The 13,169-nt window shown below is 35.4% G+C and overlaps 1 protein-coding gene across 2 annotated transcripts in view; it reads right to left on the bottom strand.

Moving 5' to 3' along the window:
- The window catches only part of LOC129939991 (uncharacterized), a 33,017-nt gene extending 23,778 nt beyond the window's left edge, over positions 1–9,239 (bottom strand). The window contains exons 1-3 of one of the 2 annotated variants that reach the window (XM_056048206.1): positions 8,132–9,239; positions 7,171–7,391; positions 3,106–3,707 (exon numbers count right to left, since the gene is read on the bottom strand). In XM_056048206.1, coding sequence (XP_055904181.1) covers positions 3,106–3,707; positions 7,171–7,357 — 789 coding nt within the window. In that variant the 5' untranslated portion in view covers positions 7,358–7,391; positions 8,132–9,239. Of the gene's footprint in view, positions 1–3,105; positions 3,708–4,033; positions 4,156–7,170; positions 7,392–8,131 lie in introns of those variants that run through there. The other variant, XM_056048207.1, reaches the window with a different exon arrangement.
- Positions 9,240–13,169: the final 3,930 nt, after the last annotated feature.

Genomic DNA, 13,169 nt, shown 5'->3' on the forward strand with positions numbered 1-13,169 from the left:
CAGCGAAACAAGAGGCATACAAAACGGCGCTGCACAAAAGGACGAGAGCTGCTCGCGAGCTCTACGAGCAGAAGAGGAGAGAGGAACACCGGCTTCTTAGATGGAAAAAAAAGAAAGCACGAGAAGCGCGCGATCGAGTAGATAGAGGGATGTCACAACAGGAATGAGGTTCGTAAATTTTGCCTCCTAAGGGTACAAAAAACCTCCCAAGGGTACAAGCCACGAACCGAAGCCGGTAAAGACGATCAGGGGAACATCGTAGTAGAACCGCAGTCGAATATGGAAAGACTACTCCTCCAAATTATATAACGGTGATGACGAACCAAATTCCGCTGTAGGGGAGATAGAACCACTCAACCTCGGCCACGCAGATCAACAATTCGGCCTAGCCGATCTTGACGAAGTGAAGATAGCTATATCTAAACTTAAGTCAAACAAAGCTGCTGGAGCTGACGGCATCGCCGCCGAACTATTCAAAGCAGCAGGCGATGACTTGGTACGGGGAGCATGCACCAACTCATCTGCAAAATATGGTCGGAAGAAAGCATCACCGATGAGTGGAATCTCAGCATAGTATGCCCGATACATAAGAAAGGAGAAACTCAGTGCGGCTTCAGACCAGGAAAGTTCACTATCGACCAAATATTCACATTACGACAAAACTCAGGAGCTTCAAATCGATACCCACCATCTCTTTATCGATTTCAAAGCCGCGTATGACAGCATCTATAGGGAAGAGCTCTACCGAGCAATGTCTAGTTTTGGCATCCCTGTCAAACTTATCCGTTTGTGCAGAATGACGATGGAGAATGCACGCTGCTCTATCAAGGTCGGAAAAGATCTTACCGATGCATTTGATGTCAAAAAAGGTTTTAGACAAGGCGATGCACTGTCATGCGACTTCTTCAACATCGTTCTGGAAAGAATTGTTCAAAACTCAACCGTCAACACTAGAGGCACAATCTTCCAAAGATCCATCCAATTACTCGGAAACGCAGATGATATTGACATAATTGGAAGATCAAAGCGTGATGTCAGTGGAGCGTTTTTGAGCATTGCAACGGAAGCGAAGAAGATGGGTTTAGTGGTCAATGAGGGCAAGACCAAGTATATGCTGTCATCAAAAAAGGACACTGAACGACGACGTCTTGGACAAAACGTCACCATGGACAGCTTTAACTTTGAGGTAGTTAAGGACTTTGTCTACCTAGGCACAGCTATTAATGCAGAGAACGACACCAGCGCTGAAATCAAACGAAGAATAACTCTTGCAAATCGCTGCTTCTTTGGACTTAGAAGGCAATTGAGAAGTAAAGTCCTCTCTCGAGCATGTAAAATCACCATCTATAAGACACTCATCATCCCGGTTCTCATTTATGGCGCTGAGGCCTGGACCCTGTCAAAGAAAGATGAGAGCGTCTTAGGATGCTTCGAGAGAAAAATTCTTCGGGCGATTTTTGGTCCCGTACGCATAGATGGAGAATGGAGGAGAAGATATAACGACGAGCTGTACGGGCTGTACAGCGACACTGACCTAGTTAGCAGAATCAAAGTCCAACGGCTTAGATGGCTAGGTCATGTAGAGCGGATGGACATCAACGCTCCAGCCCGGAAGGTCTTCGAATCCAATCCCGAGGGACGGCGCAGTAGAGGAAGACCGCGACTCAGGTGGCGCACCCAGGTGGGAGAGGACCTCAACCAACTTGGCGTGCGAAACTGGAGACAGCTAGCTAGGGACCGAGCTGGCTGGAGACGCTTGTTGGTTGAGGCCCAGGTCCGCCCCGGACTGTAGCGCCACCTAAAGTAAGTAAGTAAGTATTATGCAGAGGCACAGTGTGAGCATTAGGAAGAGGAGAGAGGGTTAAAAAGGGATGTCGGTGCACATTGGTTTTGAATTCCTGAATATTGCAATGACTACGAAAGACAGAGTGTGGTAAGGCATTCCACATTCGCGTAGTACGGCTAAAGAACGAATCTCTGTATTTGACAGTACGACCGAAGTTGGGCTCGAGGGTATATTGATGAGCATTCCTAGAAGCGCGAGTATTACGGTTGAACTGTTTAAGGGGAGGAATACAACTGGCTATTTCACTAGAGCATAAGCCGTTAAAAGAACTGTAAAAAAGGGTCAGACAAAAGACCTTACGACTATGTTCAAGCAAAGTAAATGAAGTTATGATGATATTATCATCTATCAATTTAAATGCTTTACGTTCAATACTATCCAAGAGGCTTAAGTAAGTTGCAGGAGCACCAGCCCAGATATGGGAGTTATACTCAAGCTTTGGACGTATATAAGACTTGTAAATAACAGCCAGATCAGAGGGGGAGAAAAACTTCTTGCATCGCCTTAGAAAACCCAAACATCTTGCTGCATTTTTGGCGACATCGCTTATGTGATCGTTCCACAAAAGGTGGTTGGTGATACACATAACGAGAATATCGAGTCTCCTCGATGCAAGTGTTATCTATTGAGGGGTATATCTCGCTTTAACGATACAAGACAGCATTGCGTTTTCGAAGCATTAAATTCCACGCGGTTTTTTAATCCCCATTGAACAATGCTGTTTAGATCGGAATTTAATGAGCTTATCATATTTTGCCGTTGCAGTTCCACATCCGAAGAAGAGGGACTCGAGTTTGAAAACGAATATGAAAAGCTAAGAGTACTATCGTCAGCGAAACAATGTATTCGATTAGAAGTTGCAGACAGGAGATCATTAATAAAAATGAGAACGAGTGTTGAAGTGTGCCTGGGGCACACCAGCATTTATTTTATGGTTTTCAGACTTGAATCCATCCAATACTACTTGTATTGAACGATCCGAAAGGTAATTACTAATCCAATGAAGCAGGGATTCATGAAAACCGAAAGTACGCATTTTCGATAAGAGAGCTTGATGCCAAACCCTTTCAAATGCTTTTGAAATATCAAGTGCAATAGTCTTACTTTCTGTAAAACGATGTAAAGATTTGCTCCACTGTTCGGTGGTGTTACAAAAAGGTTCTGTCCTTAGTACCAAGATCTGACTTTCTATCTTCATAGCTTCTTGGACAAATATTTTTAAATTAAAACAAATTGAAAACAAAAATTTAAACACTTACCGGTACAAAATGTGGCAAATTATCCAACACCTGTAATTTATCAATTCGCTGCTTAATACGCTCTCGGTGGTGTGGATTTTTAATTCCTATAGCTGTTAAGTCTTCTGGTGTCATTCGTGCAATTGTTGGCAAATCATAACCAGCAGCAATAAATAGCTGCGCATATTCTTCATATTTCATTTCCAACAACCAATCAGCAATTAGTTCATCATTACGCTGCCGATCGACACTACCAATCGAACATGAACTAACGCTACTACATCGTGGACTAGACAATGGTCCGCCACCACCTCGTATAGAAGCACCACCACCAGTCAAATATGATGATGCTCGCCCTGAATCTAAGCTAGCAGTCGAATGTCTAGATCCAGAACCAGCTGAACCAGACGATGAACCGGGACTATCACGGCCCGGTGATTGTGTTAGGTCAATGCCTTGATCTTCTTGCAATGCCAATTGCTGATGATAATAAACAGCAGCCTTATGGGTAAGTGGTTCACGCATTGTTGCACAAAAGACCGGCACATTAGCATATGTGCCTGTACCGGCAAGTGTGTTTGGATTTTTTGATAGATTTGCCATTCCGTATTCGTTTAGTTCATCTGTCGATAGAGAAGAAAAAAACAAAACATTGAAAATTTCAAATTAAATAAAGAAACAAAAAAACAAAATAAACAGGGTGTGGGTTGTAGGTAGAAAATCATAAAATTTAATTTCAAAACTCTTAATTCGCGTAGGTCAGGGTGAAAGTTGTTATTATGGTAGATTGTATAAGGAAATTGATTAGCAGTAGGAAGCCCGTTCTATGCACGTTCTTAAAATAGATTTCAACTTGTTTTTTTTCCTTTTTTTTCGTGTTTTTGTTTTTTAAGTTCTAATTGTGTTAGCGATCCGTGTAAAAGAGTAATTAATTTGTCACAGAGCCCACCTTCTTGAGCATAACTATCCCATTGCCATTTGGGGGAGAAATTATTACACATGACATGAAATGAGTTAATAAATAAGATTTAATTATTATAAGGGAACAAAAAACAACAATACAAAACATTAATTTGTTTCTATGTATGTTACGCTTAATGAGTTGCGATTGTTTAAAAAAACAGATTTATTCAACACACTTAACTATGTAGACTCTTCTACTCTAAAAGACTGTTTTAAGAAAAAGCAAGCTCAAAAGCACAAAGAAAAATGTGTTCTTCTATATTAGTATGAAAAGATTTTAAAGCAAAGACAGCGCATGTTTTAGAATTCAACGATAATGTCAATTATAACGTACCTTCCTACAATAGTTGATGATCATCATCATTATTATGATCATCGAATGAATGACTAGACTTTATGGCATTCCAAGGTAATAAATTGTTTTGATTTGTTTTAATTGAATTTAGAGGGTGTAATGATTTAATACGGAAAGACGTATTTAAGCAGTAATTAGTTTTGTTATTGGTGCTGTAACCTTTAGGAATGCAATGAATTTTATTAAAATATTTACTTTCATCATAAACAAGTTTTTTTAAACAAAGCTTATTAAGTATATTTCTATGATTGGATCTTATAGCGTTTCTGTCATGAAATATTTGACAGGTAAAAGTAATAACACATGAAAGCTGCTTTTTGTAGTATTTGACTAGTTTTGATATGTTTATCCACAAAAACTAGAATCCTAATCTAAGATTCTTTCGAACCATGTTATTTTATTGTTCTTTATGTTTCTTACATACGAAATCATTGTGAAGTTTAACGTCACTAACGAATTTTAGTATATTTACGGGTGTTCTATTGATGTTGGTGATTTTCCCCGATATAAAGTCTTCCAGAAAAATTTCCTTAAAGGCTGCGCAGGTGTCCTTTTTATAAGAGTACTTTAGATTTTATATACAATGACTAGATTTGTTAAAAGAATAAGAAATTTCGTGAGCTACATACGATTCCACTTTTATTCCCATGTTGGTGAAACTGTCACTAATTTTTTCTCAATCTAAGCAAAATAGACTTTCTAATGTATAAAATATATGGATGAATTTTGAGTAAAAAAAACATTGATATGTCCGACGTCAACAACAAAGAAAACACTGAAAAAGTGGGGAGATTGTTATCGTCGAGTTACTAAACCAGAAGTTGCACAAGATTTCGTAACATCGGTCGGCTTATGCCATGCAAAATTTTTCAGATAATTTGATGAATGTTGTGTCTTTTTTCTCTAAAACAAAAACGTATCAACAATTTTTACCCTTGTGTGACTTTTTTAATGTTTCATCTTCCATGTTATGGAAAGTACGATGCCGTTTTTCGACGGTTGAAGATATAAAAATAGAATCGTTTATAGAGCTTAGGGAATTACAAAGAAAAACATAGTATCAAGGATTTAAAAAAAAAACCCTGACACAAGTTTGTATATATTTGGATTCGAAACGGTGTCCGAATTCGAATCTGAAATCATTGCCAAGATTCTTTAAAGAAGCGATATAATAATAATTGTTAGTTTTTCAAAAAGCAGAAGATGCGATAATGATTAATGAGTTTGCAACGCTAGCGAACGAGACTGGTTGCTTTTAGAGGTACATGATGCAAATATTTCGCTCTTGAATGCACATATCTACCATTTGAACATAAGATGAGGATGAGATGTTGCCTTGCAAGCTGCCGAGATTTATTTGTGGATAATTTTATTATTTTGCACAGCCCCCAAAATTTTAACCCGATTGAAAATATTTGGGTTGAGGTAATAATGAAAGTGTTTCGGTGCAAGCCAGATGACAGTAAAGAACTCTGATCTATAAAAGCTGCTAGTAATCTATTGATTCTCGTTGTTAGATGTCGCTGTCCACCTGCTATAGGAAATAAAGATTATGCTACCAAATATTGAATTTAACTAAAAATGTAACAAATTTTCATTTGCTTAGATGTGATTTGGATGCGGTGAGATTTGTTCGGCATAACTTTAAAAATAATTTGGAAATTTCACATATTTTGAGATGGATTGAATTTGAAATCTATTTGTGTTCAAATATTTAGAGGCTTTAAATCTATTTGACTCTACAGGAGGCAGCTGTATTTTAGTAGAAAATCAGTTCTTTTATTGTGTTGCTATTTTTTTAATCTTTAAAAAACGAGATGACACTTTTCTTAAAAAGTTTTTGGTTTTTTTTTCCCAAAATGTGAATGTTAAAAGTAAAACCGGTGTCAATGGGCTGTTAGACTGCCTTAAAACCTTTAAAGGTGAACACGAATAAACAATTTGGTTCCATATCCATGCATTCATTTGATGTTAGCTCTACTGAATCAATTTGATTTTAAAGGCTCGGTTGAAGTAATTCGACTTGGATCAATTGTGCATTATCAGGGGTTCACTTCATATCGGATTCTTGGAATAGGTATAAACAAAAACAATGTTTTAGAAAATGAGCTGTTTTACTTTTTTAAAGTTCTCTTTCAGGTGTTATAAATAATCCTTTTTTTTAGTTTGAAAGAATTCATTAATATTAAAAATGAAAAGGTTCTGCAGAATTATGGCTAATATAAGCCTCATTTTGTTCGTATTTTTGTATGGTATTGATTTTAAATCTCAAGATTGATTCACCAAGTTATTGCTTTTATAAATTTCAGAGAAAAATGTCATAAAATCAATTCCTGTTATTAGAAAACAAGTCAATTCACATGTAGATACGACAATTTTTATTTTCATTTACATTTCACACTAAAACTTAAAATCATCTTAAAATAACATCACTGCAGTAAAAAATTCCTACATTCCAAATGCCATCAAAAGAGCGGTTTTGCATCAAGTCCTTTTCAGAACGATGCAATCACTGATAAAATTCCCTGACAACCATCACCGGCGCGGCGCATATCCATTCGTTTGCCGTTTATTTTAATAATGCAATCAATTTCTAATCAATTTTACATATATGTAGGTGCATATACATTTCTATAGGTATCACTATACCACTTGATAAGACAATCAACTTTCAATCGCGCAACCAGAGATGACAAGAAAATAACACAATAACAAAATATTGGAAAGAAAAAGAAGAAAAAAAAAATAAAAACAACAATAGAACCTACCTTTAATCCTTATAGCTGCAGAGCTTTCTCTGGGTAAATTAAAGCCACCCTCTTCTATGGATGGCGATGACACCATACCACTATCCTCGGGCTTTGTAAATAGCGACGTGGTTTGATAAAGATCCGATGGTATAGCTGGCGGTGCAACCTTCTTAGCTTGTGGGTGTGGTTTTAAGGATCGATGCATTGTTGTTATTGTGTTTTATGTTGAAACGTTGTGCCTGCAAAAAAGAAATCACAATAAAACAAAAAATAAAACAAAAACAACAAATTTTAATTTCATTCATTAAAATCCAACGACTAAAGTTATAGGGTACTCGGATTTGTAGTAGTAATACGATTCTGCTGTCCGCACCGAATAAAAATAGAAACAGAGTTTTTGTTTCTTTTTTTTAATAGTACACACACCGAATACAGAATTCCACCATCTACCGGCTGCAAAAAGTTACGATTAATGCCATGGAGCCGAAGCCGAAGCCGGAGCTGATGCTGGTGCCAATACCGGGACAGCCCGAGAGTGTCGAGAATACACCGGGGAGGTCCTTTGGAAAAAAATGTCACACAACAGAACAGAAAATGCAACAAAAAAGAAAGGCGAAGGCCTACATTTTTGTTTTCTGGTGCTGGTGCTGCTGCTATTGCTGGTGCAGCACAGGAACACCTGTTCTTCCGATTGGAACGAGTTAGTTCCTGGAGAAGGATGATGAGAAGGAGAGGGTTGGGGTGGGGTGGTTTGGATATTTTTCGAATGAATTAAATTAATAATTTCCAAAAATTTGTTTTCGTTCCAAGTGCAAACTACACCACGCCCAAGTCCGTGCTCCTACGAAACAAGTTTTCGAAAATTTCCTTCTCAGAAAAAATGAACTCACAAAAACAAAAACAACAACGACGAAGAACTCACGCAAAAAACTATATACTTAGGTTAAAAAACAGTGAAAAAAGAAAACAGAATTCATACCATGGTGATGGCGATTATGTTCTCTTTTTGCGGAAGAAGAAAAAGCACCAGCGGGTTATTAATCATAGCACTACGGTTCACCACCAACCGATTTGGATACGATAACTTCAGCAATTTGCTGAGTGGACATTAAATTGTATGTTTTCACTTCAAAATTTGTTTATTTTCCAATATTTTTTAGAGCAAATTTGTGTTCTTTTCGGCACTTTTATTATGAGGAGGAGCAGAAGACAACGTCAACCACGACGACAACGACAGCGACGAAACAACAACAGCAGCAGCAGTAGTAGTAGTAGTAGTGGCAAAGCAAGTAGCAGTGGCAATCTGGAAATTGGCAATAGCAGCACAGCACCAAATCCAAAACCAAAACCAACAGCGACCTATTGATTTATGCCTTAACATTGTAACATAGATTTCTTCTTCTTCATCATCATCATTATCATCATCGTCATCATCATCGGCCAGCGAAGGCGAACAGCAATGGCAGCAGCAGCAAAAGCAAAATCACCAGCAAGGAGCACATCAGCTTCAGCACATACTCTATACTTTATACTAACTATATTTTTAGCTAAAATGCACTTTTCATACTCTGCTCCGAAACAAAAATAAATAACCATATCGACGTATACAACAACAAGGTGTCAGTGGGATAGAGAAGGAGATAAAATTAAAAAACAATAAGAATGACGATGAAAACGACGACGAGAAACAAATAATGTACACTGGAATCAGTGGAGCCAGGCAGAGGCAGTGGTGGAATAATAATCTTTCTTTTTTAAAGTCTCTCTCTATATGGTTCCTTGGGATGGAACAATATGGAAAAGTTTAAGGATTTTAATAGTCCTTACGAAAAATGGACAAAAATAAACTCTTTGGGAAGGGACGAGACTCCCTAAAAATATAAAATGCACCTTGAACAAAACAGTTTTTTTAAGAAAAACTAAGGAAGTCGTCATACAAATTTGGAACTGAACCGGGTGCTGCGCTGACAATTTGTTTTTTTTTTTTTGGTAAGAAATGGTTTTTCGTGAATATATCCCTCTAAATGGTGACTTTTAAGTAAACACAAAATAACTAATATGAAATTTGTAGGATAGGGACACATTTTCTACAAATAAAATAGAAGAATGTTTTGTATTTATTAAAGTTACCAATTTTCGGGATAGTTGCGGTTGACAAAGTTGTAACCGTTTTGTTGTTATGTCACGAATAGTGCACTCCTTTCCGCACCACCTTCGAGGTAGAGTACAAGGTGCGTTTTTTTTAATGTGGTCTCCCCAATAGGCCTAATCCACATTTTTGTGTTTGTGTTGTATGTATATATTTTTATAAATAATTTTATAATTTATAATACTACATTTTTTTAATTTAAACTTACAGGTTTTGCGGTGTTGGGGCTGCCAAACTCTTCTACACACTAAACCTGGAATACATCTTCTAAGCAAAAAATAAGAAAAAGGAACTTTCTTCGTTTAAGCCAAAGTTCAATAAGAAATTTGTATACATGAAAAGATGTTAATTTCGAAAATATTGTTAAAATGTAATAATTAGGTTTTTAAAACAAATATAAAGTGCTTAGAAAAATGGTGAATTAGAAATGAGGAGTGTTATGTTTTGACAAATTATTTATAAGTTAAGCCGGAAAAAGATTGGTCTGGCCAGAAGGGTTTAACTAATAATCAAGTGTTAATTTTTTTGTTTTCATGTCCAAGGCGTATTTTAAATCAGGGGCCAACTATGTATGTAGTTTGATCCTACTTTCAATTCTACTAGAAACCTTTTTTATATCCGATTCTACTTTTATCTGGTACTACATATCAAATAAGAATCGAATGTGAGTAATTCCAATTCCTTCTCTAAAAAAACGTTCTATTTTTGAACTAGTCTCGCTTCTAGGTATTCAGCTTAATTGGGATAACAAAACAATTTTCTTGGTTATTCAATTTGAAGTTTTTGAAATTAGTTTTTAGAATAATGCACAAATTTTCAATGGATTTTGTGGTAATTTGGATTTAGTCCTCTGAAAATGAAAACTAACGCAGGAGAATTGGCAAACTATGTAAGTTACTATTAAGACATTTAAAAGTAAAGTATTTATGTTTTAAGTTTGTAAAAAAAATACAGGCTCTCAACAGAAGCCTTCATCTATTTGTAAGATAACATGTTAAGCAAAAATTGAAACATGTGTAATATCAACACATTTCGAAAATGATTTTTCGTGATGTGATTTTTGACTACACAATGGTCACTAGAACAATTAATGGTCTATATTTAAGTGCATCCCATAATTCCCATGTATGGGGTTTCAGTATTTTCCATAAACAGTCTTTTGAAAACGGAGTTAGTTATCCATATATTTATTGAAACGAAATACTTTCTTATGATATGATCGCAACTAAAATTGATGTCGAATGATTATTTGCTATTTTAATTAGTTTTGACATTTTTTTTTTTCGAAATAGATAGCTCCGATTTAAAAGAGAAATATACGTAGATCCGATTGTGCTGATTCAAAAACCTTTTTTTATAGAATCAAACTACAAAGTTGGGCCCCAGCAGATATATTTTGACATTTAGAAATGATGTTAAAAATTTCAAAACGCATTTGGTACTTGAAATTATTTAGAACTTAGAGCCTTGTAAAGATAAAACTAATTAATCGCAGTAGAAAAGGCGCAAGTCATGAAAGTTACCTGATTCTAGTTGGTCCAAAAATAAAACGTATTTAAAAGAATTATGAAAACGTATTCTTGCTGTAAAAAGATTTCTAACTGTTCTATTTCTTATTTATTTTTATGATTAAGGCCGGGAAAAAGATAGTTATTAGAATTCTCTCCTGAACCGGAGATGAGTAAGATCTTTTTTTTGAAATACATTTGGCCGTAATTACAAAAGAGTTCTCAGTCAAGAAATCCAGTCAAATTTGTTCTTTTTAGTTCTATGGCTAATTTTTCGAAATTCCCATATATCATAAAATTAAAGCCCTATTATAAATAGTGTTAGCCAAAATCATATCCACAAAAAAAAAAAAATGATTCCAGAGTTTAAACTACATAAGTCAAAATCTTGAACGGTTTGCATGTCTTTTTTGGAAGAAGTAATTTTTAATAGCCACTTACTTTGCCAAATTTGAACCGACTATTAATGTTTTTTTATATTTAATGAACAAATAATTTATAGTCCTTGAAAAAACTTTACTTACAATTTTTTATTCAGATAACGAATCTCTTGCAATTAACATTTAAGACCAAGTTTGAAGAGTTGTAATTTCTTACTTTAGGTCAAAAAACAAATTAGAATCGGTCCAAATTCAGGAAATTTTAAGAAAGTGTGACAAAAAAATCCTGGGGGCCTGATTATGAGGTTTGTTTTTAGTTCGACTCGCGTCGTATTTTCTTATTAACGAATTCGCGGCGAAAATAAAATAGTTCTTCCTATATTCCAGTGATTTGACACTTTTGTTTTGACTTTTTCTTAATATATTCCAGTAATTTGACAGCTTTCCACAAATTTCGTTTTGATTGAATTTGTGAAAATATACGGTGATTTATTCAAAATTTTATATTTTATTGTTAATTGTGGATAAATTATAAGAAAATTAAAATATATCTAACTCTTATTTTTATATAAATGCAGTCAAAAAAAGAATCACGAAATCGGACAGTGAATAATAATAAGCACTCTTTCGCCTGAGAATTCGCCAAAAAAAAAAAATGTCGCATTTCAACTCGCCGCCAAACATTATGACATTTCAAATACGCCTTCGAATTCGTTAATTGGTCGAATTTCTAAACGAAGAAGGCGAAAGCGAAAGCAATAATTTACCCTGGTTACAAGACGAGATCGAGGAATCGAATCGAATTGAGATTTCGATCCAGGTGTATGGTGGCACTGAATCGAGGAATCGAATTCAAATGGAATCGAGGAATCGAATACAAATGGAATCGAGGAATCGAATTCAAATGGAATCGAAATGACACTTGGGTTTTATTTGTGTGCGTACTGCTACGTGAATAACTTTCAAATAAATTTTAAATTGTATAACAATGCTCTCTAGAAAAAGACGAGCGCCAAATTAAATTCAGCCTAGATAGAACTTTAAATAAAATTTAAGTGGAATATTTTTGATTAGAACAAACATGAGGGAAAAAACTTATCACACGCACACAAGCAGAACCTCACACGCCAATAACTCGATTCCCCGATTCAGATTTACAAACAAATTTTCGATTCGATTCACCTCTTTCAGTGGGATTGGATCGAGTAACCCTATTTCGATTCGACCCAGGTCTATACGGCGCTAAATTCTAAATCAATTCGGATTCAATTCTGGTTGTAAACGCGGTAATTGAAAAATGGCAAACTCGCAGGCCCCTGGAAAAACTCAAATATTAATTTAAATCCAAAGAATTGATCGATAAAAAAACTTTTGCCAATAAAGGCTGTTAACTTTTTCGAATATTATATAACTGAAAGCAGAAATTTAAAAAAAAATTAAGTCTATAGTTGTTCTTATAAAATAAAAAACAAGAATAATAATCAGAAAGAGGCTGTGAACACACGAGAAGGGCAAATTAGGCTTATATCGATATGATTTCAAATTTATTTATTAAAATTACATACAAACTACAATTCCGACACATCCCTGTTGTGTGTCAAAATAGAAAATCCATATTTTCTTTTCTCTGAATTATATTTGACTTAACCTTTCGTAAGAGATCGATTTAAGAACTAATTATATACCTATACCTATAAACCAGTCAAAATAGCTTAGGGTGGAGGCCTCTTATTCAACGTCAAGGTGGTTACATTTCTTTTTGTTTTTACTTTGTAGCACGTTAAGTTTAAAAGGGAAATCCACGGAAATTCCATAACCATTTTAACCAAATTTGTCAGAATATGAAGCTTTTTTTTAAAGTGAAATGGGATTTTATGTGAATTTATTTTTATTATAATGCCAATATTTGTATTCTGGTAATAGGTCCGCATTTTATAACTTTTTTTACCTAATCCACCATTAGGCCGAGTTGCAAATGTT

This window comes from Eupeodes corollae, chromosome 1 (genome assembly GCF_945859685.1).
Source record: "Eupeodes corollae chromosome 1, idEupCoro1.1, whole genome shotgun sequence".
Taxonomy (NCBI): domain Eukaryota; kingdom Metazoa; phylum Arthropoda; class Insecta; order Diptera; family Syrphidae; genus Eupeodes; species Eupeodes corollae.